The 26,291-nt window shown below is 32.6% G+C and overlaps 1 protein-coding gene across 1 annotated transcript in view; it reads right to left on the reverse strand.

The window, feature by feature from the left end:
- Window positions 1-24,402, reverse strand: part of LOC129225224 (peroxisomal targeting signal 1 receptor-like) — an 83,279-nt gene extending 58,877 nt beyond the window's left edge. The window contains exons 1-4 of the mRNA XM_054859797.1: window positions 24,286-24,402; window positions 9,753-9,936; window positions 9,426-9,461; window positions 8,539-8,659 (exon numbers count right to left, since the gene is read on the reverse strand). Of these exons, the coding sequence (XP_054715772.1) occupies window positions 8,539-8,659; window positions 9,426-9,461; window positions 9,753-9,845 (250 nt within the window). The 5' untranslated portion in view covers window positions 9,846-9,936; window positions 24,286-24,402. The remainder of the gene's footprint in view (window positions 1-8,538; window positions 8,660-9,425; window positions 9,462-9,752; window positions 9,937-24,285) is intronic.
- Window positions 24,403-26,291: the final 1,889 nt, after the last annotated feature.

Below are 26,291 nucleotides of genomic sequence, written 5' to 3' on the forward strand. Positions count from 1 at the left end.
AAAAATCAAGATCTGATGAATTTGGGCATTTCTGGATAATTTTATATGAGTTGAAATCAAAGGAATGATTTGAGTGCCAGCAGTGTTGAGCAATACTAGACTTATTGAATTGTTTTCTCTCATAATTTTTATGCTCTTTTAAACGAAATTTCAAAGAACAGCGGGTCTGTCCAATATTGGCAAGACCACAATTGCAGTCAATTTTATAAATTCTACAATCATTAAGAGGATCAATAGAATCCTTAAGAGATGAGAATGAAAGTTTATTGATTGGTGAAAACACAATCTGGAATTGTACAGGTTTAGGTATCTTAGTGACCTGAAAACTAACCGAAGGAAAGAATGGTAAAACGACCAAATTCTTAGTAATGAAAGTTTTTTTTCCAACATTACTTTGGGATCTTTTAGAAAGCTTTTTATAAATGGAATCGATCAAAGTGGGCGGATAGTCTCTATCAATTGCCACGGCTCCAAGATAGTTAAGTTCTGCATTAAGAAGTTTTTCTGAAGAACAAGTTTTTAAAAGCACAATTAACAACAGCATTAAATCAGAATATTTTTGATTAGGTGGATGAGACGATAGTCTATGAGGAGGTAAAGAAACAGCAAAAGGTTTGCAATAAACAGTAGTTTCAAAACCAAACTCAGTTCGAGAACCGAGAACATTAAGAAAGGAAAGGTAGTTATTTGTTCTAGTTCAGACGAGAATTGAATATGAGGAGCTATAGAGTTTAAAATAACTAAAGACTCATCAACACTAGATGATTATAGTTCATAAGAACAAAACAGTCATCAACATAGCAAACATAAAATGGAAACTGTAATTTTTGGAACAGCTCAACTTCAAAGTAATGCATCTACAGTAGACCCTCGTTTTACGTGGGTTTATTTTTCGTGGATGAATTTCGGTTTTACGCAGATGCAGCAATGCAAACAGATAAAATTTTCTTCTCTTTCAAAATCCAAACTCGTAAAGATTGCAGATTATGCGTAATGGATTGCATTATGGAGTACTAATAATTGAGCTTGTGCCACTGGAAAAATTTTATGCGATTGGTTCCAGAGCTCTTTCCAGAAGTAAAGTTATTAAATTTGATTTTTTAAAAAAATTCAACGGACTTCCCTTAAATTTTTAGCATGGGCATCTCTGTGCGGGTACTGCTAGTCATGGGTGCAAGTTTGGTGATGTGTTCAAGACAGAAAATATTTTCAGCCCCCCCCCCCCCCCCCACCGCCCGCATGCGGACTTAAGGAAAAATTTGTATGTATAAATGTTGCAGATTTTAACAATGTCAGTTTTGCAATCTGTTTGATTTAAATTTTAAGCCTTAAAATTGTAATATTTAAGTGTTTTGACATCATAAGTCCAAAAAATCTAAAATCCGGCAATAAGGGGGGGGGGGGGTCTGGGAGCTCTCTCCCAGAAATTTTTTCAAATTGAAGTCCAAAAAACGCTGTGGTAGACCATTTTGGTAAAGTTCAGGGAAAGGAGGAGTTCAGGGACTCTTACATCAATTATTTCAAACTGATAGTCCCAAAATCACAATATTGGGCAACCTTCAAAAAATATAAAGAGGGGGGGGGGGGACGCTATGGGCTTTCCCAAAATCGAAGATTTAAAAACGAAATTGTAATTTAAATTTCATAACGTTTATACGCTTTTTGAATGCACTATTGAAGGGATGGAGTTCAGGAACCCTCCTTCGGCAATATTTCGAAATTGAAGTTTCAAAAACGCAATTTTAGACGATGTTGGATAATGTAAGGGGTAAAAGCGTTTGCAGCACACCACCATTAGTTTTTTGCTGATCCTAAACATTTTCGTTGTAGCAATAAAATTGCTTAGGACATAAGATTTTCACTTTTGCAACATAAATCAGTTCTGATTCAAAAGTCTACCCAAGGTAGCGCCAACAAACTAGAAAATAAGGAAAGGTGGGGAAGGGTAAGGCCGACTAATGATAATAAACTGTCACCATTCCCCCACAGTCTTCATTTGAAAAAGAATTCTTTTATAAGATAGCAGGTGGTGAAATTAGCAATAAAAAATCGCTTCAGTGAAGTAAATATATTTTTTAAACAGGGTACCTTTCCAACATTCATTAATTAAAAAAAGAAATAGGGGAACTGAATCCTAACTCCAGGCAGGGTTCCCGAATCACATCCCTCTTAAGGCACTCAAATATAGCCAAAAGTGGCGCTTTAAATATTTCAGCATCAAAGAATTTTCGGAGAACTCCCGAACCCCTTCCTCTGAGTTCACCACAAATGTCCAAAATTTCAATTTTTAAGGCTTCAGTTTCTAAATTGTTTTGTAGGAATAGTACCCCTCTTACCTATAAACATGACTTATGATAGCCTAAAAATTTTAATACTTTAATTTTGGAAACTTTTTGAAAAAATCTTCCTACACTCTTCCCCCTTAAGTCATCCAAAGATAGCCCAAAACAAAGCTCTTAAAATTTCAGAAACTAAAATATTTCGGGCTGGGGGTGAGGAATACCCCGCCTCCCTTTCATTGTGTTTACTAAATGCAGTGTAAGTTTTTGTTTAAGATTTATTTTTCTATTGAGAGAGCACCTCCCTTCCACACATCGCCAAAGACAACCCAAAGTTTTAAGATTTCAATTTCGAAAATGTTTCGAGAAAGACCCCTGAATTCCCTAACTCTTAACTGACTCAAAAATAGCCAAAATAGCATTTCAATACTTCAGGGAGAGGGACCCCCCCCCCCCCCCCGAACTCTTTCCTCTAAGTTCACTAAATCTTACTTAAATTTGCGGTTTCCCCTTTTCATCACCGAAGATTTAAGAATCTAAATCCTAAAACGTATTGAGAGAAAGCTTTCGAATTCCCTCTTCTTAAGTCTCCCAAAGATTACCTAAAGCTGAGTTCTGAATGCTTCAGCTTTGAATATTTTTTGGGAAAGGAGAACCCCGAACCCCAAAACGGTCCAAAGTTGCGCTTTTAAGACTCCAGTTTCGGAATTTCGCCTAAAGAGAGCCCCCTCCCTCCCTCTTGACATTGCCAAAGACAGCCTAAAAGATTTAAGACTTCAATTACAAACACTTTTCGGGAGAGGGTCGCAAATGCCCTTTAACTTAAGTCATTTAAGTATAGCCTCAAATAGTTTTTAATACATCAGCTACAAAACATTTTAATGTTAGAATACCAAAACCATCTCTCATAAATTCACCAAAGATTGCCTAAATTAGTGTTTTTAAGACTCCAGTCTTCGATTCTTCTTTAAAACCCACTTTTACATCATTAGAGACAGCCTAAAACTTTTTGACTTTTAAATTTTTAATAGTTTGCAGTGGAGAAATATCGAACCACTCCTAGCTTCAAAAATATTTTCAATTCAGTTTTTCGATATTTTATACTGTAACCCGTGACTAACCCCCCCCCCTCCTTAGATTGTCCAAGATATCAATGTTTTAAGACCTCAGTATCGTGGGTTAATTTGCGCACAGATTACCCTCTTTGCAAGAGCAGCGTTTTTTCGCAAACTCGTGCGCTGCCGTTATTTTTCTCCTTTCCTTTCTCCCCCCCCCCACACACCCATATTTCCATTCTAGCGAGTGTTCGATTCAATGACATTAGAATTTAGTGATATCTCAAGTCTTTGTCAAAAATGCAGGAACGGTTTGCCCATCGGTGTTTCCAACCAGCTTGAAATCCCCCCCCCCCCAATTATTTCCAAAATGCCCATTTTCATTAAAATCTTCAAAATCCTTGATAGTTTCTGTTTTACCTGGTATGTGGACGCCCTTTGCTGAGGCGAAAATATTTCATCTTGTCAGCAATCACTCTCAAACGGTGATGCAGATTCAACTCTTAAGACATTTTAAGAGCGTACATAATTTTCATTTATGCGTGTCAAGTTTGCCAAAAAAAAAAAACACAAATGAAAAAAACGAAAGGATGATCGAAAATAGCATGAGAAAAGACTAAATTTTCAATTAGAGCCGATTGCTTCGAAAAATCAGGGAGAATAGCGAGCAACTCCTCGGCCTGCAATGCAGTGAGTTGGAAATAACAAAGCTATACCTAAAAAAAGTCAAACGGCGCGAGCCGAAAAGCCACTCCTCCAAAAGCACGTTGCAAACAAAACAAGCACATGGCGGAAAACCGAGAGAATGTCGATGTAAATTCGTGGTTATGGAACAGTCCAGTAATATTAAAGCATATTTTTCAAACACTCAATTTTTCTTTTTTCATTAAAAATTAAAAGAAAGTCATTGAATTTCTTTCCGTCCCGACCTCCGTCTCGGAAATTTTGTCAAGACGGAAATCCGTCCTGAGACGGAAGGTCTTGCACCCATGCAGCTAGTGTACTATAAGTACATTGAAACCTGTGTAAGTTGACCACTTGCCAGGCCCGGCTCCTGGGGTAGGCAGCATAGGCAGCCGGCTAGGATGGCAGATTTTAGGGGTGGCAAATTTCGAAATTGAAACTTTTTTGTTTTAAGTTTTACTATCTGTTTCAGTGCCACAGGATACACAGCTTTAATGTTAAAAAAATAATAATAATTTAGGGTTTGTACCAGTGCTTGAATATTTAAAACATAGATTGGAGTTCAACTAGAAATTCAATTTCATTTGAGGGGGGCAAATAACGTGATTTAAAAGTCTTTGAAAGTATTAATACATGTTTCACTGCCACAAGATGCGCGCGCTACTTTAAGGTTAAAAAAGATAGTTTAAAGTGTGTATCAGTGTTTGGATATGCAAAACCCAATTTGGAATTTAACGAGAAACTCACTTTAATTTTAAAGGCGGCAATTTGCTTGATTTATTTATCTACTAGCCATGTTGCCCAGCTTTGCACGGTCTACCTTGAAAATAAAAGTTACATCAAGTGGCGCGTTTTCAACAATTGGGCTTAAATAATAGAAAAAAAAATACTGTAAAATTTCCCGGCAAAATAATGTATCCAAAATTTTTAAACATTTAAGTCCTGAATAATTGAAACACAACCCTCCAGTAATGCAACTAAAATCTTTGATTATCTTCTGCTAGCAGTACAAAAAAAAAAGGGGGGGGGGGGCAAAAAATATGCAAAAAGGGGAAATTTTTACCTTGAAGCAAAAGCAAGAATTTTATTTGTTCACAGCCGAGAAAAAAAAATTCAGCAGATCAAAAATGATATTTTAAACTGAGCTCGTTGCCGAATGATAAATTTCCGATTTGATATTGGATGTTTCATTACGCTTAAAAATGTTTATACCTCTTTTCCCAATGATTTTACAGTTTTTTTTAAATTCGAAGGAAGTAAGTCAACTTGAGGGGTATTTTTCGGGGGCTTTCAAATGAGACCTCAATCAAGAAAATCGGATAATTATTTCGGGTGGAAAGAGTCATTTAATTTTATTTATTTATTTATTTTTATGATTAAAATATTACTTTATATTTCAGTGGCAATAAGATTAGCTGCTGTAATACTAAAAAAGGTTGTTTAAATTATGTTCTTGTGTTTTGCTATGCAGAAAATAATTCGGAATTCAACTTGACACTCAAGTTGAAACTTGTGCACTGTCAATAGGAATGAGAAATACACATCCTTTTTTAAAATACTATATTGATTTAATATTTTCATCCCGTAATCTCAACTATAAAATGCAGCCCTTGCAGGTTTAGATCGTGTTTTGTGATCTCAACCTCAAATTTTAGGTGCTGAGCTAACAAAGATGTTTGTAACAATTGCTACTTATTTAGAAATTCCAAACAAGTCCCGTCATTGTTTTAAAAAATGGTAGGTTTTTATTTATTTAGTTTTAAAATACAAATGAGGGAAAAGCAACATAAAGTTAAAGGATTACTTTTACTGTACCAGTCTATGGGCAGTTCTCAAAAGGTGGGAACAAAAAGTTAACTTTGAGCAATTTCAAAAATTTTCGAATTTGATATCAATTTTGCTTTTATTCTATAGTATGCATACCTAGAACACAATATATGAACATGAAAAGACAGCAGGTATTTGTAAAAATTGTTAATTAGCAAATTAAATTAGCAGTCTGTAGGTAACACATTTTGGACATTGTTGTCCTGTAGGTAACGGATTTTAGACATCATCATAATGTAAGTTTCACCATTTTTGACAGCTGTTAATCTGATTTTTAACTTTTCCAATGAAAATTTTATTTACTACTTTTTGAATTTCGCAATTTAATGATAAAGAGGATATTAATGAAGTACTTGAATGGCTATACATACTGCTCGTTACATATAATAAAGTTTTGGAATGATTTTGAAGAAGTTGATGAAAGGTAGAAAAAAGCTTCATGGAAATAATTATACAAACTTGTAGTTTGATTTATTGGGACAAATAAGGAATAAAAATAGAGACAAATAAATACGACATATATATTTTTAAAGGAAAAATAAACAAAATATGCTTTAAGAAAGAATGTAAAAAGTGACATCAGTTTTAATAATGAATATTTTTTCTAATGTCATAAGAATTAAAACGATGTCTAAAAAAAAATTATTGAAAAAAGAAATTCGTATTTCTATTTGGAGATCGTTAAATTATGTTTAAAAGAAAGAAGAGAAAAAAAAAATTCTAAAATAATAAAAGCGGCGGGAAAAAAAAAATTGCTAGCGCAGGTGATAAAGGGGCCAAAACAGGTGCAGCTGACGATTAACTACATTTGTCACACTGGAATCCCCCTCTGGTAACCTTTAGCTTATCGTATACCGTGTTGTCGCCAACGGAGGTTTGCTTGGCGATTTTCCCGCAAAATGGCTTTCGTTCGATCATAACCAGCCATGTTTCTACTGTAATTTATATATTGTTCAATGTGTAACGTATTAATTATGCAAAATACCAATGGATTAAAGAAGATAACATCATAATAACCTTTTTTATTGATGTTAGAAGACAGTGGATTATAAAAAAATTATAAATAAACGGACAGAATTATCGGCGTCAAGATCGTAACGCCATTTGGACATCTCACATGTATGTTTAAGAAAAATTATTTTTCTTCTAAGATACTGCATAAAAGCTTATGAAAACACTTTTAAACAATTAAAAACTGATTCTGAGGATCGATAAATACCTTTAAAACGAAAACATCATATACTTAGTTCTCAAATAATAGCATTGTAAAGATCGTAACTTTTGGATATGCATCAAATTTCAAACTTACTTTTTTCTAAACTCGTTTACGAAGTAAATAATCTGTCTTTACTTTTGTTATTTGTGTAAAATATTAACAAAAAAATATTCAGTGTAAGATTCATGCCTTTAATTTTTTTTTTTTGAAACGTATGGAAATAATTAAAAAAAATTTTTTTTAATGGTACATTTGCTCAGTTAACATTTTGGTATGTCCAAAATTGTGCCATTTAGCAAAGAAAATATTTTTTAAGGGCATTTGAAGAGCTTTTTTCCATAATTTATGTAAATTCTTGTCTTTATACAGCATTATAATTTACCTCAAAAATTTTAGAGTTAATTAAAATGAAAGTTGTTTGGTGTTGAAGCTTCAAAGTTGAAGTCTGTGTTTGCTCCCACCTTTTGAGAACTGCCCCTATCTAGAATATTCGAACTGGGAAAATAGTGTTAAGGATGGGACATAAGTCAGGATTTTATTTCCTTTTTATTACAGATTTGCAGAAGTGTGGGGACCCCGGGGCAACGAAGGACTGGAGGCCCCTAATCAGGGTTCGAAAAGATCATCATATTTTCGAAAATATCTGATACTTTGATATATATCCGAATATTTTGATATAGCTATATATATCTGATATTTTCGATCAGCACTTTAACAGTAAATAATCCTGAAGTTACTGCTATTATTATTATTATTATTATTATTATTTTGATATTTTTATAATTATAATTTATAGGGGAGAAAAAACGTAAAATTTGCTGAACCATGAAAGTTAGAATATTTTGTAAAAATTTTATTGTGGGATCCTTTATTGTGGAGGAATCGGGGCAGTAGCCCCCGCCTTCCCTCCCTTAAATACAGCCATGCAGATTTGTATTTGAATAGCACTTGTCAACCTTGCCTAGGGTTGCAAAACTACTAGAGTAAACTTATAGAGGTTGATTCATATGATATAGGACTAATTCTGTGCCTGAAAAAAGTAGTCAACTTTACAGGTTTTTATTGTATATATATATAAATTATTAAACATACTTTGTTGTTTACTTAGCTTATTTCAAAACCTTTTTCTAAATAACATTAGTTATTTCCTTTATATAGCTATTGATTTATTATTATTATTACGTTTTAAGAAAAATGTTGTCAATTTAAAAAGGTAAAGAAAATTTCCCCTCTTTATCAAATCCCCCCCCCCTTTCCCTCCAGTCGAATAATATTTCTTGGAACTGACAATATTTGATTAAGCGAGGCTGACAGCACCTGCATCAAGCAATTACTCTTAAAGGAACAAGTAAGAGTTATTTTACAGGTTTCACTTTAGACATCATTTTTCTTCTCCTTTAAGCTCTAATTACAGTTAACGTGCCTAACAGGAGAAATGAAGTTCTGTTAAAACAAAATTACAAGTATTGTAATTTACCTGGTGACCTGTGATAAAGTTCATCAATTTCAGACATTTGGTGAAGCAATCCTTCCATGTTAAATGTATCCGGAGCTTGTCTTTCTACTTCATTTGAATCTAAAAGGAACTCCTTCACCAACTGCAATTTAACCTTATTTCAATAAGTTTTATTAAAACTGCATCATTTACATATAGTAGTAATTCAAAATGAGAATTGTAATAGTACAAAATGAAAAAGAATGATTAGTAACAGTAGTAAGCATGACGCTCATAATGCACAAAGTAACTGATTGCAGACATGTGTTTTGGGATTTCAGGGAGCTTCAAATTGCTTTTTAGGAAATTTCAAAAACTAACTACTCATCGACCATGAATGAATTTTTTTTAAAAACTATATATAAAATTAAGATGTTCAAGACTATATAGACCAAGGGGAAATTGAATATGAATCAGCACATTCTCAAGTCAGTGGAACTCGATCCTTCAGTGCTGCAATGCCGGTAGAAAAGGCAAAAAAGGGATACTGCAGTATATAAGGATGATAAGAATGAGCACAAAAGGCACCTGTAAATAGATATCTGTAAATTATCATTCAAATAAATAGTATTAGGTAAATTGTGAGTCCATGCCTCTCCATATTTTTGAAAGTACTGGAATTATGTATTACACTCATTCTAAAGTCCATCCATGCAGAAAGGAGGAAGATAGTGTTAAACTTCCGAAAGCTTCCTCAAAATGCACATGGGTTGGAGGGTCTAATTATTATGCTGATAACACTATGTGTGTTTCGTAAAATTCTAAGATTTTCTTTACACATTAATTTGTTTATGATTAGAAAATTTATCTTTAAGGCATCTTTAAAAATTATTCTATAAGAATTATAAATATTAATTGACATAACTTACTTGATCTGAAGCAGATGCACTTGAAGGTTGCCCAGCCTAAAATGCATGAGAATAATATTGAAAAGTCTCAAAATAAAAACAAAACAAAAAATTCAAAATGATTTTGCATGAAAAACGACAAAATTCTATTGTTATAATTGCATTTTAAAATGATTAATTTGAAGAATCTACCAGCAAAAGAACTATAAAATACATATAGTTAAACTCTGATTTAGAAAAAAAAAATTTCAAACTAAAGACACAAAATCAATTCAAAAATGGAAACATATAAAAATATTACACAAAAATATCCATATTCTTAAGAATCAAGTCCTAGTATTATTTTACCTGGTGACTCTTTTCTTGAGTATAGTGGCTGGCAACCTTCATAAGAGGATTACTCAGTCCACAATCGGTATCAATCAAATCTCTCATGGCCATAATGAAAAGAAGTCAGGGTTAAACAATCAAATGTCACACGAAATGTGTATTTGAATTGTTATCCACCCTCTATCATCTTTTAATATCATGACTGAAAGCAGAAAATATTCAATCAGAAAATATATTGCGAACAACAAATTTTACAATAAAAAAACACATAAAATCTAAAAATACAAATTTAAAATAGTTTTCTGAATAATTTCACACAAAATAAAATAGCATAGAAAAACCTCCAGGTTATTATAGTAAAATAAACCACAATAAAAGATAAATACCTTTCTGGCAACAATAGTTGCAGAAAGGTGGGTTGATTGCCTTGTTTTAACTCCTGTAGGTTTAGCCAAAAAAATTTGTGAATTGATTGTTCTTTATTTAATCTTATGACATGGACAGCGCATTTGAATCTTTGATTTTTTATGAATTTGACCACATCAGGCTCTTTGAAAGCAGGATAAAGTTCTAAATTAGACCGCCTGTGCCAAATGCCATCAACCTTCTTTCCTCCAAAGATGGCCCTCAAAATGCGACATTCAAAGACACCAAAGGCATTTTCATTGTTTTGAGTCAACGTCCAGGTTTCTGAGGAGTATGTAAGTACAGGTCTGATAAGAAATTTATAGATTTGAATTACAAAGGAAAAAAAACCTAAGGAACAAATTTGCGCTTTTCATTTCTTTTTCCTTTTTTTGCCATCCCTAGGCACAGGTCGTCTATCCCAGGATCTGTCTACCCTGTTGTAGGACCTGAACTTACATGGAAGTTGCATCTCTTTTTGATGAATTTGCAAAAACACCTGTATGCTTATAACTTTAAGACAATCAAGCAAGTACTCTAAGGCAGGGATGAGGGTTTCTTCTTTGTCTGTAAGGTTTTTTATTTTGCGTGGCATGAAACCCATGGAAAAAAAATTCATGCTACGTAAAATAATTAGCCTTACAAGCACATATGCAGTCTTCATAAGTAAATCCGGGTATGTTAATAAGTTAAGGTTCAACATTTGAACATTACAGGAAAAAGGTGCACTAATAATATGCGGCAGCATATAATTTGCACCTCATTAATTTTACACTTTTCTTTAAAAACAAATAATCGGCGGATAATGCACGGGGAATGGCTGCACTTAATTTTACAAAGTCAATACGATTCCTTGATTTCCAGGTTCTGTCACCATCCTGTCTTAATTGATGCTGCACTACTTGGGCTATATTGGTTTTTCTAAAACCTTTCAACTCTACTTTTGCTGAGACACACTGAACTGAGTTGTAACTGAGGGTATGATGTAGATTCAGTTTCAAAGCTGGAGTCAACCCTTGTTTTTTGCAGTTAATACTTTCCAGCCTCCACCGCAAGAAGTGAAATTTCCCTGAAATAGGTTTCTTTATGTAAAGCAAATGGTTTCCTAGTTAGTGTATAAAAAACTTAATTATGACCTTTTAACCATGCTTGTTAAACTAATTAGAACCTCTATGCATAAAATAACAATCTTTCTACATTACACTCATATTTTCCAAATATATTAAACAAAATGTGTGAAAAAAAGATCCTTTAAGATGTTATTCAGGGGTCTGTCCAGGATTTTTCACCGGGTCCGTTTTTTGTGAAAAATCAAATAATTTTGTGAAAAATCGAATAATTCCCCCCCCCCCTCACCAAAAAATATGTTAAAACGAATTTTTAGAATTTAGAGAGGGCACAAACTGCATCATTAAAATTTAAAGTTCAGTGTTTTCTTCTTCTATGTTGAGAATATCATTCTGGGGTGTTTTTCTAGTATTTGGCGGGGGAGGGGGGAAGGGCATCGCTCTCTCAAGTAGCAATACTTATCTACCATTCTACATTATGTTAAATTATACTAAAAATATTTCTGTACAGCATTTAAAATAATTGTAACAATAAATAAATAAAAAAATCAGACTAGTGTTCAGCATTTAACTTTTTGACCCAAGACACTCTTAAAGAAACACAGAATTTTGTTTAAAAATTATAAATTTCGTGATTTTAACAAAAATAAAAAGATATTTTATTTGTTTACCATTTAACAAAGCGTTCTAAACTTCAAAAAATCGGATTCCCATAGCAGATGCAAAGAGATCGCTATTCTCAAAGTAAAGGCATCAAAAGTATAAAAACGGCTTGTAAAAGAAATATTTTTGGTAAAATTATTTTAAAATTGCATTTTAGAGTGCTATGATAAACATATCATTAATATCTGTGGACACAGGAAGCAAAAAATAAAACAAAGAAAAAAAACGGCCATCGATTCAGCATTTTAATTGACTCATAAAAGAAAATGGAATTTTGCTTTAAAAACTTGAAATGAGTGTTCAAACAAAAATAGAGCCTTTTCATTTATTTGCATCTTAATAAAGCGAAGTTAGCTTGAAAAAAGAACAAAATATGATTCTCATATCGGATATTAAAAAGATTGTATTTTTAAAAATGTAGACATCTAAAGAGAAAAAACGGCAAGTAAAAGAGTTTATTTAAAGTTAATCATCCTTGTTAGCATCGAAAAATCAAACCTATATAATTTTCTCCAAAAATAAGTTAAACATCACACCGCACCATAAAAACGCAAATATTGACAAGCTGGTAAAATGATAATATTTTCTAATCAAGTCATTATAAAGGTTTAATGCCAGACTCTAAATGGTGATAATTTTGAAGTTGGTAACACTATCTGAAGCGATCATATTTTTTCCCCCACCCTTTACTATCCCTTTTGCAGTTCTAAGTTCATTTCGCTGATATATATTATTATTATTGTTTATTAAATCATGAGCGGGGGGGGGGGAAGCAGAAAAGCGCTTACCAAAGCCTTTTCAGAAAAGTTTACAACAACACCGCTGCTAATTAGCTGTGATAAAACCAAACTTATTTTCAGCTGTTAATTTCTTTCCAATAAACATACAAGCATTATATTCATTTGGCAGTAGCAATTTATCGCTTGCAGGAGCATCACAAGAGTGCCGATTTTTTTTCTTTGCAAAATTAGTAGATTTTGTATAAGCTGATCCCTCTGATTTGACTTTAAAAAAGGTTCCAAATCTTATCGGTTTAGGTTTAATATGCGTTATTTTGCTTTCAGATTTGCTCTTTCAATAAACAATATGTGATAGATCCGTTCTTGTTTATCAGAATTTTGTGAAGGGTCCGTTTTGGCTGATCAGGATTTTGTGAAAGGTCCGTTTTGGTTGATCGGATTTTTGTGAAGGGTCCGTTAACGGACCCAAATATCCTCTGGCGAGACCCCTGTTATTGTAATTATCACCTTCATTTTTAATATTTTTCATTAAACTATGCACACAATTCTTACACACTACCACTAATTGTAAAAAACGTACCCTGTTTGATGATGAAATAAGTGCAATTGGGTTACACTGTTTCCCCCACTTGTGTTCTGCCTTATTTCCCTATTGACGGTTAAAAAGCAAGTAGTTGAAGGCCATTTACAAATATATTTATTTTCTTTTAATATAACACAATAATATAGATATACATTTCTCAGTAGTATAGGCATGCGCAGAACTTCAGAAATGGGGGTACCACTGTACCAGGAGGTTGAAATTACGCTCGGAAAGGCTTCCACACTTGCTTGCTTAAGGAAATTTTTCAACTATTGTGAGTGAAAAAGCATTTCTGAAGCGTATGAGGTAAGAAATTGATGAACCTAAAAATGTAAAATTTTAGCCACTTTGGTATTAACTTTCATTTCTATGTGCTAATGGGAGTACCACAATATCCCTGGTGACCCTCCATGCGTACGCCTATGCTCCTCAGTAAATATGCAACGGTTAAAAGCAGATAGCAATATTTGGCATTTTTATAAATCCACCCCTTCCCCCTCAACCAAATATTCTCATAAGAAACAGTGGTTACAGATGTGATATATCCCTCTCCCCCATTTGGCGGCATCCAATTTTTTGCATGAAATTGAAATATTTTTCTTGCCAATGAGGCGATAATTTTTTAAGCATGGCATCCCTGCCAAAACTAACCTGTGTTTGGCAACCCGAAGGCAATCTTAAATCTATTCAAAGTTGTTTACTTGTTATTGGTTTCATGCAGGAGAGATTTTTGTTTTTTGTGCAATATACCTTACAGGAAAGCTTATTTTGTGTTAATTTAAATTCAGTAGTTGTCTTTTGATGGATAAATATTAGGAAATGCCAGTGAAAAAAAATGTTTTTTTTTTTGTAAAATTTCAGAAGAAAATGCAATCTTAAAATATCATTTAGAAACATTCCAAAATGTACATCATTAAAATTACTAAAGCAGCTGAAATATGTTTCAAACACTTTTTTAACCAATAAAGTAGAAAAAAAAGTAGTCGCAGTGCATTATAGAAATCCATGACAACTTCAGTTTAAAAAAGTGGATAAATAATCAAACATGACAGTTTCCAAAGGACAACCTACACATTTATCCTTCTACTTTTTTATAAACCACAATATCATCACGAAAATCAGAGTAAAGTTGAAGAAAGACCACCAAAATATGTTTCAATACTTAGATAATACTTAGTTTTGTAGTGCTTAGATAAGATATAATTTTGTTTTATGCTTTGCTTAAAGATAAAATTTCCATCATCACGTATGTTTTTAGTGTAAATTAATATATTGAACAATTAGTTTTCTTAACCATATTAGTCACGATTTTTTTCAAAAAACTGCAAATTTTATTTTTTTCTAAACTAATTTTGGAGGAAAAGCAATATATTGCAAGAGTGAAAAATCTGTTACACACACAGAAAGAGGGATCTATGTAGTTTTGTCTGTGGAAGTTAAGTATAAATGCTTTGTAGTTAAATTTAGGGCACTACATTCTGAAAATGTTAAATTAATTTATTCAAATAGCTGATTTTGATTAATGATTTTGTTAAAAAAATCACTTGATTCAAATCAATGTTTTTTCTTTTTTTTTTTTTTTAATCATTTGATTCAAATCAATGATTTAAAAAAGAAAAAAACCCTGATAAGAACTTCCCTTTCTTTTTTAAAGGAAAGAGTTAACCTGAGACAATTATAAAAGCTAATGAATAAATTTGAAGGGGGGGGGAGTGAGAGTGAAGCCGCAATAGTTGAAGCACAAAGTGACATGGGACTATATTAGATAAATAAATTTGATTCTATTTCAAGAAAATATTGGCTCATTTATAAACAGAGATTATTTATATTTGTTTGCAGTAAAAGTGTATCATAAAAGAATAAAAACAGTAGTATCATCAGAGATATTTAAATAATTTATATTTCATCACTGAGGAGAATTAATACAAGATAAAAGACATGATGCGCAACTTCTGATATACTACGATTTTTAGGTTGATAACATTACTTGCAGGACCATCGCTATGGGGGGGGGGTGAAGGGAGTGTCTCACCTTCCCAGAGATTCCATCCTGTCGGCAAAATCAGTTTAAGTCGTCATTTTCAATGTTTCAGATTTTTAAAACTTTTACTGACTGAATTTTTCAAAATAAATCAGCATTTTCATATTTAAAAGTTACAAATCTAACCTTTTGGGTACTTTGCTCAGGAGAAAATAATGAATAGGATCTTGATTTACCACACCAAGTTGGAGTTTACATTTAATTAACGTTCAAGTTAGAAGAAACTGGCATTTTCTAATATTTATTCATCAAAACACAACTACTGAATTTAAACTAACGCAAAATAAGCTTTCCTATAAGATATATTGCACGAAAAAACAAGAATCTCTCCTGCGTGGAACCGATAACAAGTAAACAAGTTTGAACTGATCTAAGATTGCCTTCGGGTTGCTAATACTTTGTTTTGTCTTACTTTACTGTTCAGCACAAAGGTATTTATTTATCTTATTGTACAGTCGTATTCTAGTCTAAAAGTAACTAAGAGGCACCACATGGAGTTAGAAACGTAGAAATACCGGTTTTCTGCAATTTGCGTGAACTGCGATAAAGCACTTGAAGTTAGACTACTAGCTTCAAAAAAGATTGAGAACAAAACATTCAGAGATACACTTGAAAAGAAAGTTAACTGTTCAGTCTTTAGCCTCTATTACCAAGTCTATGATAATTAACAACACCACTGTATGTGTGAACCCTAATAACAGGGGTGTTTGTGATCCGAAATTTCAGAAATTTCCAAAACTTTTCAGTTGACAACACATTCTAAAACTGAAAAATTATTTAAAAAAAAAAACTTAAAAAAAAATTTTCATCAATGATTTAAATGATTTTTGTATGCATATTTGAACAGTTTTTACTGAGGAGGGAGAAGGGTCGAGCTTCCTCATAGTTCCAGAAAATTTCACACTGCCTTCAAAAAATTTTACTTGAATCCACACGCACCCCTGCCTAATACTCTTTTACATCGGATAGTGTGCACGGTAAGAAAATATGAGAGACTTTTAGAAATACTGTCGAACCCGCTTAAGTGAATAGCCATTTTGCCACGAAAAAATATTCTAATAAGCGGGATATTCCAAAAACCGAGATAAAAACAACCACATTACATTTGTTTGGTGCATTGAAAATGCATTACATTAAGCGAGATATTCTTTTAACCGATACTCTAATAAGCGGGCTCGACTGTATTTTAATTCGAATTACGTGCATATCCGCCAACCTTGGTCGACAAATCTGGCTTGATAAGGAAGGGGAGCAAATCTCCTAGTGGTGTCTGTTTTGATTCCAGATTCAAATGAATCACCCCTTATTTAGAAAAAGCATCCTACATCATTGATGAAGATCACCTTCTTCATCGTGTTTTCTGATGTTTCCCAGCTACCTTCAGACAGATTTGTGAGCAATACATAAATTACGTAATTGCTCATTATAGGCCAGCAACTTGTTTTTGATGAATACGAGCAAGGAAACACAAAAGATGAAGAACAATTATGTAGATCACGTTCTACGACTAACATTGAAGTCAAAGTTGAAGACTCAATCGATGTAACTGTCAACCAAAGTGAATTTCTAGCTAACACTAAGAACAAAATGGGCCTAATTTCTCTCCTGACAATGTACTTGCAAAGAGGCGGTTGCACAGTTCATCAAGCATCGGGTGAACAATGACTTATTTATAGTTTTAACAGCGATCGATAAAGCTAAGAATGGAGTTGAAGCTTGTGTGATCGGTGATGACATGGACTTACTAGTCTTGTTGAATATTAACACACCATCAGAAAACAAATTGAAAATGGTGGTACCAAAGAAAGACAATCAGCAGGAGAAGGTGTGCACTGTTTCGGACATTTAGCGAAACATTGGAGATATGAAGGGTGTACTCTTTGCAATATACTCCTTCACAGGATGTGACATTGTACCATCCTTCTACAAAAAGGGATACAGTTCACCGTATAGGAAAGTGTAAGCCAACAACGCTCTTCGTACGAAGCTTCTAAGTCTTTAACGATTCCAAAGCTGACCTCCGTGCGGTGGCTGACGCAAGAAAGTATTTCTTTCTTGCGATGTTTGGAGCAAAGAATACTGAAGATCTAGATAGCTGTCGCTATCAATGTAACTTGCAGACTATTGCAAAGCAGCCCATACATTCATTGTTCCAGTTGGCTTACCCTCACTTCAACAGCTACCACGCAGCATTCATATAGAACCTACCACCAGTTCAGCAGCGGCTGGATGAGGAAAAGAATTTACCTTCAGTGGGGGTGGAAGAAGATTGGTGAATATCTGAGACCAATTACAACAATGCCTTCTGCAAGTCCCTAGGAATTACTTTCCGTCATAGTGCGCGAGCGCGTTTAAAAAGCCGAATGCGTCCATAACTGCGAGTGCCGAAGTAGTGGTCTAAACTGCTCAAGCATGTGCAGTAATTGCTCAGGTCTAGGAAGTAATAACAGGGGCACTAATATCAAAGACGAAGATCTAGAAGAGGATGGTGGTATGCTTGAAGAGGACTGAATCCTGGTGAATACTTTACATCACAATATGTCACATTCAACGTTCTACATTTTTATTAAAAAATAGTATTGAACTTGTTTACGAACGTCAAAAAATTTGATAAAATATGGTTGTAATATACAGGCAAATATGCCTATTTTCTGAAAAAAAAAACTTCAAAAACTGCACTTATAATAAAAATATTATTATTAAAAATGATATAACTATAAATCATAATTGTTATGAATTTTTATAATTTAAAATCATCTATGTTTAAAATATATTCATTCTTATTGCGGCATTGTCTAGAGAAAGTTTTGCAGTTGAAAGTTGCCGCAGATTTATATAACCACGGTCCATGAATGCTTCTTTTCCCTTAAAAGTAGAGCCCCTTGAGTAGGTGGTGAGGTTGTCGCTCCTTCCAGGGCTAATCACAAGCATACCACCAGCCCCATAAATCGCAATTTGCTTTTATAAAACACTCATACAAAAAATTAGTTTCCTGAGTGATAATGAATTTTTTTCCGAAAAATCTAAAAAAGTACGAAATATTTCTATTTTTCTCCTATTGTAACTCTGCAACCGTTCACTTTACAAAATAATGTTTAGGACCATTTTGTTCGTAATTTAGTGTAGATTATTTTGTATATTTCACTTTTCGCGCTAAACCCCATAGTTTTCTAAATATTTCGGAAAAAACTGATAAAAACTACTAATTTACCAACTTCTCCCCCCCCCCTCCCCCCAAAACTCGATGCTGAAAACGGTGTAACTTTTTACCAAATAATATGTGGACAGTATACAACAATTTGGAGTTGACGGGAAACTTTTACTTTGGATGTTGAGGTTAGGCCTTTTTTCAGTCTATTTGCACCGTACTAAAGCTTCAGTTTAAAAAAATGGATAAATAAACAAACATGACAGTTTTCAAAGGACAATCTGCACATTTATACTTCTACTTTTTTATAAACCACAATATCATCACGAAAATCAGAATAAAGTGGAGGAAAGACCACCAAAATATGTTTCAAATAAAGGAAAATATTCAAAATTTTGTAATGAAAAGTCACACTAGTAGCTCTAACGGTAACAAAGTTAAATAAAAGTTATCGAGAGATTCAGCCATTCAGGATTCTTGATTTTTAGATAAAGGCAGTAAAGAGCAAAAATGTATCTCAGCTATCACTGCATAATACCACCTTATCCAAAATGTTAAAAGTTGACCCTACCTCAATATAAAATATAAAAGTTTTAAATTATCTCAGTCTAAAATGTTTTTTTTTTCTTTTTTAGGGCTGCAGAATTTTGTACCTTAAATTAAAAACATTAGGGTGAAAATAGAAAATTTTGCCTTGGAAAACCAAAACAGCTAAATGTTTTTGAAAAAAAAAATCAGGGGAGGATTTATCACTCCTTTTTTTTTAAATAAATAAAATGAATTAGGGACGTAGCTTAAAAGGGAGGGACGGAGGGGATCTTAGAACCTAACCATTTCCTTTTACCTCTTGGTAATCAAATGTAACCTAAAGTTGTGTTTCTAAAAAATGATTGCAGGAAGGCCCTATGACATCAACGAAAGTCATCTGAAACTTTGTTTTTCGGTATTGAATTTCAAAAAGTTGTTGAGAGAGAGAGTCTATGAACCTCGTTAACCAAAGATGGCCTACAATCGCATTTTAAGACCTCGGTTTAGAAAAAAATTCCAACAGATATCACTTGATAAACATGTTCTCCGAACATCAATGTTGTTTGTCATTTGATGTTTAGAATTACAATTCGAAAAATTTCTGGGGAAAATTTTCGATTCCCCTTTCTCAAATCCAGTGGCGTAGCCAAGATTCTGTTTCAGAGGACACACCGATTCTTACCTCAAAGAGATTATCACAGCAATTATTTTTCATTGAATCACTAAATAGGCTTCAATATAAATTATGCTAATTAATAACAGCTTTTAATTATTAATTAATTTAAAATTCCTATACACTCCTATTTCTGAATCTGGGTATTTTAAAAAAGATATAAATAGCCTCAAAATCTATGCATGAGCAATATGATTAAAACTTAACTAGGAGATAGAAATACTGGAATTTTTTCACTTACAATGATGTTAATAATTCACTTAAACTTGCTCAGAAAATTTTTTTAACATTAAAAATTGAAACAGCTCTCTTTTTTCTTTTTTCAGTTGTCTATAAATAGGAAGTCACTGTGTACATCAGACAGAGTTAGACAATTTTGACGCTCTTGACCATTAACACTGTTCTTTAAATTGATCCTCACTCGTTAAATGTTGAATTTTTATTTTCAACTGCTGCCATAGATGCTAGATGGCTTGTAAAAAGAGCAGAATGCAATTAGTTGGGAAGTTTCAGTAGCGAAGTTAGGTTAAGTGTAGAGACATAAGGGGATGAGGATATTGTTTGAAATTGGTTCCAAGGCTGGTCCCTTGTCGGTTTGATTTCCGGGCCCCTTTCCCTCCATAAAAGTGATAAAACTTATGACTCTGATTCCGAGCCATTCCCCCTAAAGAGTCGAGCCCTAGTTTCTGACTAGGCAGACATGGGAAGGCCTGAAAGACACTTTTACACTATGTTCCATGACTTTAAAGAAAGAGATCGGGTACCGTGGTTCTTGACGGAAATCTTTCAACATTGAACTTTTTTCAAGGTATCTTTGGTGATGTTTGGAGAAGGAATAAAGTGTCCGAGAGCTGTGTCCCTGCTAAAAACATTGTAAAACTATCTTTGCCTTTGTTAGATGAGGGAGAGGAGGAGAAGGTGTTTCCGAATTTTTTTCTAAATTTAAGACTCAAAAACCCTGATTTTGAAGACGGAAAAGAAATGCTTGGGGATTAGGGATTTGCCCCCAAACTTCCTGAAATTGAGGAACAAAGAACAAAGTTTTAGGCTCTGTTAAGTCTCTGAAATAAGTTATGCACTCTTCTGGATCCACGATCGGACACTAGACTAGAAGTGTCCACGCATCTGGGGGCTCTCCGTCTCCCCCTCCTCCCTTCCCCGGCTACGCAACTGCCCCAAATCTATCAAAGTTATTTACAAAATGTATTTTTTATGACTTCAACTCTTAAAGTTTTCCGAGGGACAGCCTCTGAACATCATCCTAGATTGTGTAAAAAATACCTTTTTCGAACTTCAATCTCAGAAAATTTCTGTGATGAGTCTCTAAACTCCACTGTTTCCCACAATACTAAAAAGATGTCATTCACCTCTTCTTTCTTTAATATGACTCTGTGGTCTATGACTGCTTATGGAACTTTAATTTCACAAAAATTGCACCGGGAGCACCCTTGAGCCCCATCCTTTCTCCTAATGGTTCCAAAGATTGTTTAAAATCGCATTTTAAAGCCTTCAGTTTCGAAAAATTTATCAAGCCTGTTCTCATCCTAAAATAGTCAAAGGTTGTCTAAAATTTCATTTTCAGAATAACAATTTCTAAAATTTTCAGGGGAGAACCTCCCAAACCCCGCTATTTCTAACCTTTCATTACTATCATGGTCTCTGACTCACATTACGAACTCTATCTGCATCAACGCAAGTCTCCTAATTCGTATGCTTTTAACCTTATTAGTGAGCTATGGAAATGTTTGATTAGAATCAAGGTATTCAGAGATACCTAAACGGACCACTACAGTGAGATATTTTTCTTCCAAAAGCATGCTTTACTTATGTAATATAATTAATTCACCATATAGTATGAAAACTTTTTTATGCAGAAAATATTCTTATGGCGTAAATTTAAAATTTTGGATGGATAAAATATGTTTTTTTTTCCGAATTTCCTCATTGAATCTTTCAAAATTCCTTATAGATCCTTGTAATGTAGCCTAAAACTGTGTTTTAAAAACTTTAATTTCCCTCTTTCGGGAGAGACCCCCCCCCCTTTCTTTTCTTCGCGTCAACAACGATAGGATAAAATCTTTGTCTCTAGAAATTTTTACAGAAGAGTTCCCAAAACCAATCTTTCCATAATAAAGTCCAAAATTGTCTCCAGCAAAAACAATAATGGGAAGGAGCCTGCAGTCTCTCTTTTTTTATTATCCAACAAAGCCTGAAGTCACAATGATGAAATGAAGTTTAATATTTTAGTTTACTTAAACAAATATCATTTAGTAATTACTTTAGTTTTTAAGATAATTTTAAGTTTTTGCCAGTTTCTGCCGGTTTTAACCAGTTTCTGCCACTGGCACGGCAAAAACTAGTTTCTGCTGGCAGAAAGCCAACCCTGTGCGGAAATAAACAATTCTTTTTGCACCACTGTTGAACAATCTTTGCTTTATGGGCGGGTGCCGAATCTTGCTGAAATGTGAATGAATCCTTTTAAAATAATTTTTGGGCTTTTTTAATCACGTAAGATTTTAATACTTTTTGTAAATTACTTTTGTCCATTTTCACACCTTTTTCAATAAAAAGAAGGGGCAGTTTTCCTCTCTATAGTACCCCAGACCATTGCTGAAAATGGTTTCTGGAACCTCTGAACAATTCTTTCAGTTGAACTGATATTCTGCATTGATGTTGCATAAATCCTGTTATTTTGCCTATCATGAGCCGAAAATTTTTTCTCATTAGCAGCATGTCTTTTCAGCAGCTCTTTGCACTTCCGTAGTCTTTCAACTTTATTCTTCTTTGTTAATCCATGGACTGTAATTTTCTTGTAAGCTTTTAATTTTAAATCCTGTTTTATGATGATTTCAGCCATATTTGTTTAAAAAATTAAGGTCTCATGAAATTCTTCTGGCAGATTGTGCAGGATTTCTTTGAATTCTATCGCAAACACATTTTATTTATTTATTTTTTATTTTTTGTTCGTACACTGAGTTTTCTTCTCCCACCTATGCCGTATTTCTACACTACCTGTTTCTTTAAACTATTTTAAAGTTTTTTCAATTAATCTTTTTGACACATTCAAATACTTCAACAATTTCTTAAAATTTTCACCATTCCGCTTACCTTTTAAATGCAATTCGAAAATTAAACGTTGTTTAGCACCCATCTTGATAATGCAAAGAATAAAACAGATTTTAATTCAAAAAATCGTCTGCGCTATTGCTCATAGAGTTAAACTAAAACTAATCATTGTTGCCAACACTAAAGAAAATCTTGAATGCAAATTATGCACAAATGAACTTTGCCGTCAGTTATTTGTGGGCCACCCTGTATATGTATATTACTTGTGTATGTATCTGTCGGCAAAATGTCAGGAGTCAGTCGGCAAAATCAGTATCAACAACCCCCCAAACAAATGTACTTGGCGACGGCCTTGATTGCTTGTAAACAATTCCTATTTTAAAATGAGCTACTTTATAAACTAGTTTTAACAGTTTTAAAATTTGTAACTATCTTTACAGCATAAAAATTAATTTAAAGGAAAAATTTATGAAATTCATTTTAAATTAACTTAAATTAATTCAGTTTTCAATTAACTTGATATAAATGATTTATAAATTATAGTTAATCCCTTTCAGACTGGGGAAATCTTATGTTGTAATGACTAAATTTGACAGCTTTTCAGAAGTTTTTGAGATTTCGACATTTTTGATAGTTTTAGACATGTCATGTCAAAAACAGGTTTTTGACATTGAAAACCTAATCTTGGATCTGTTTTTATTACATGACATAATTTAAAAAAAAAAGTTTATATGTCTTCCTTGTGGAATAAACAGAAATAATTACAACTTAAAAGATTGCAGAAGGCATAAAATTACTTTATAAATAGTTTTAAAAGATATATTAAGCAGGAAATGCTACTATTATTACTCATTCAATATATATAAATATTTTTTTTCATACGATGTAATAATATAAATTACTTTAAAATAAATAGCCGATTTTCCTTTGTTATAGTTTTTTACATATAAACATTTTCATACAGTATGGCTTATAGAATGAAAATAAACATTGCCATATTTGAAATAGGGTCAAGGACACAACATATAAACATTAAGGAAGTCAAATATACGAAATAAGAAAAATAAATAAATAATAGAGGTTCTTGCAGCAACATTTCTAAGATTTCTGAAGAAAAATAATATTTTTTCAAGTTTTGTGTAATTTTTTTTATAAAAATAGCCAACTTAGGCACCCGAACACTTTGCATGTATAAAACATATTATATATATTTTTGAGTGATTGATAAGTTAGTAACCTAAATAGGAAATGCATTTTTCTAAAAAAAATCATAATGCAACCTTGAAATTATGCCAGATAATTATTGGAACTGCAACCAAAAGTAATCATTATAAGAAGCTAGAATTGATCCTCTCTAAAAATGACTGAAAAATGGTTTTTATTTTCAATTTTAGAGAAATACAATGTAGTTAGTTCATTATATGAAGAAATGCGTTGAGATATTTCGTGAAAATATGAAGCGATTTATTAAATAGAGCAGTTGTAAGGTTCTGAAATTTGCAACTTGCACTTAAAGATCGCAAGAATTCTGCACGAATAAATGCACAGAGTTGTCTAACGTAGACAAAATTTACATCATTTTTGAATGCAAAAAGCATTAAAAAACCATCAGGAAGAAGAAAAGATTAAAACATTACTCGAAAATCCTTTCGCAGTCAAAATTTTCGTAAGATGATGTAATGGATTTCTATCTTCAAACCTTTCCTGCTGCAGAAATCACAAACATGTCCCATGCTGATGCCAATTAATATTTTGGAAAGGAAATTTTTGTTGTAAATGCATTAAATGATATCAAATGGGAACAAAATCATATTTTTCTAAACCTAAATTAAAAAGCTACTTATCAGCAAGCAAAAGAGAAAAATTAGGCTCGCTTAAGCTTGAAAATTGATACTTGAAGAGCCAAAAAATATATATGACGTCATAAAGCATGCGTAAACGCTATAAAGTATATTTATGACCAAAATTTGGCAATGGTTATTGAAACTTTTTTTTTTTACTGTCAACAAGCAGCCGAAATAACGTTCGGTTAGGGACCGAAAGATTCTGAAAGCGTCAGGGTGAAATAGTGCAATATCTTCGCTTTTCTACTTGATTTTCTTATCGTTCATGCTGCCATCTAGCGAACACATGTATGAGTATCAATCAATATTAATTATAAAATAAGGTTGAAAGCCCTTAATGTTGTCTTCTTTTTTGTTCCGTATTCATTTATTCTTTATAATTAGCCAAAATATAAATATTTGAAGAATTAAAAAGGTTACATTTAGCGTTTATAACGGACAAAAAATGAAAAATAGACTTTTTCATTTACATGCATGATTATTTACATTAGATGGTGCAATCTTATAAAGGAAAGAGAAGAAGAATGCATTATTTTTGGCTACTCTTGGTATAAATGGGTGAATAAATAAATTTTCAAATTCAGTAATATTTTAACATGATAAAATTCAAATCGTCTGCAATTGTTAGTAATAGTAAAATTATTCAAATAGACAAGAATAAGGTAGAGCATTATTAAAGGTTTTTTCATTTGGGTTATTCCGAATAAATACATTGTGCATTTGCATGAAATAGACTTAGGATATTTAATAGCTACGATTCATAAAAAGAGTAATTTAAAATTGGACGACAAACATTGGACGTTCTTGGGAATTGGTATTTGTTTTATTTGGAGGATGTAAAATTAATCCTCTGAACAAAAAAAAAAATAATGTAACCTCAACTAATGAAAGTACTCAATAAACTTCGGTAAAAAATATTTTAGAAATGAATAAAAAAGTATTAATAGAACTATTTTCTTCCTATTCATTTACTTTTTACACTTAGTATTCATTATTAATTAATGCCAGGTGAAAAATAACTATGTACAATAGAATAAAAGTTATTAAACTAGTTTGTTGATAATCATGTCTTTAAAAAGTGAAAAAGGTGAAAAATGTCAGTTAATTAAAAGTGAGCAACAAAAATTTTTAATTGGAAAAAAAATCAAATTCGTTTACAACAAATTTAATGATGAACATATCAGTTTAAAATATGAGTTTCAGTTTTACATCAAATACAAAAAAAAAAAAAAGCCCTCAAACATTTTAGTCTGCAAGACGCTCATATGTGAAACATTTTCTATTTTAAAATTCTACATGAAAATATTTTTATTGTAATAATGATAAAGGTTATTAGAAATGACTACTTAACATCAGAGTTTGTGATTTTTTAATTTTCTATTTGAATCAAAAAACTCGGATTTTTTTATTCAGTTTTTTTTTTTTTAAATCTTGAAACATTTGTAGATTAGGGTTGGTTGGGGTACTGGATCACTGCGGTAAGTGAGTCACCCCTCTAAAACTGAAATATGGATAAACAACTCTTCAAACTCTCTTCAACTCTTTCAAACTCTTTTGCACAGATCATGTTAAATTCCATCACAGTAATTGGTTTAGCACATATTTGGGATTCGTGAAATTTTTCTAAGTCATAGCACTTAGTCAAAAAAAAAAAAAAAAATTCTGATTTTTTTTTTTTTTTTTGCGAGTTCAAGCAACATTTTTCAAAGAAGTGTTTCAAGGTTAGTTTTTATTATTTTTATGATAGTTAATTTTTCACTTATAGTATAACTTAAAGTTCATACAGCAACAAGAATTTT

Source organism: Uloborus diversus, chromosome 6 (assembly GCF_026930045.1).
Source record: "Uloborus diversus isolate 005 chromosome 6, Udiv.v.3.1, whole genome shotgun sequence".
Taxonomy (NCBI): Eukaryota; Metazoa; Arthropoda; class Arachnida; order Araneae; family Uloboridae; genus Uloborus; species Uloborus diversus.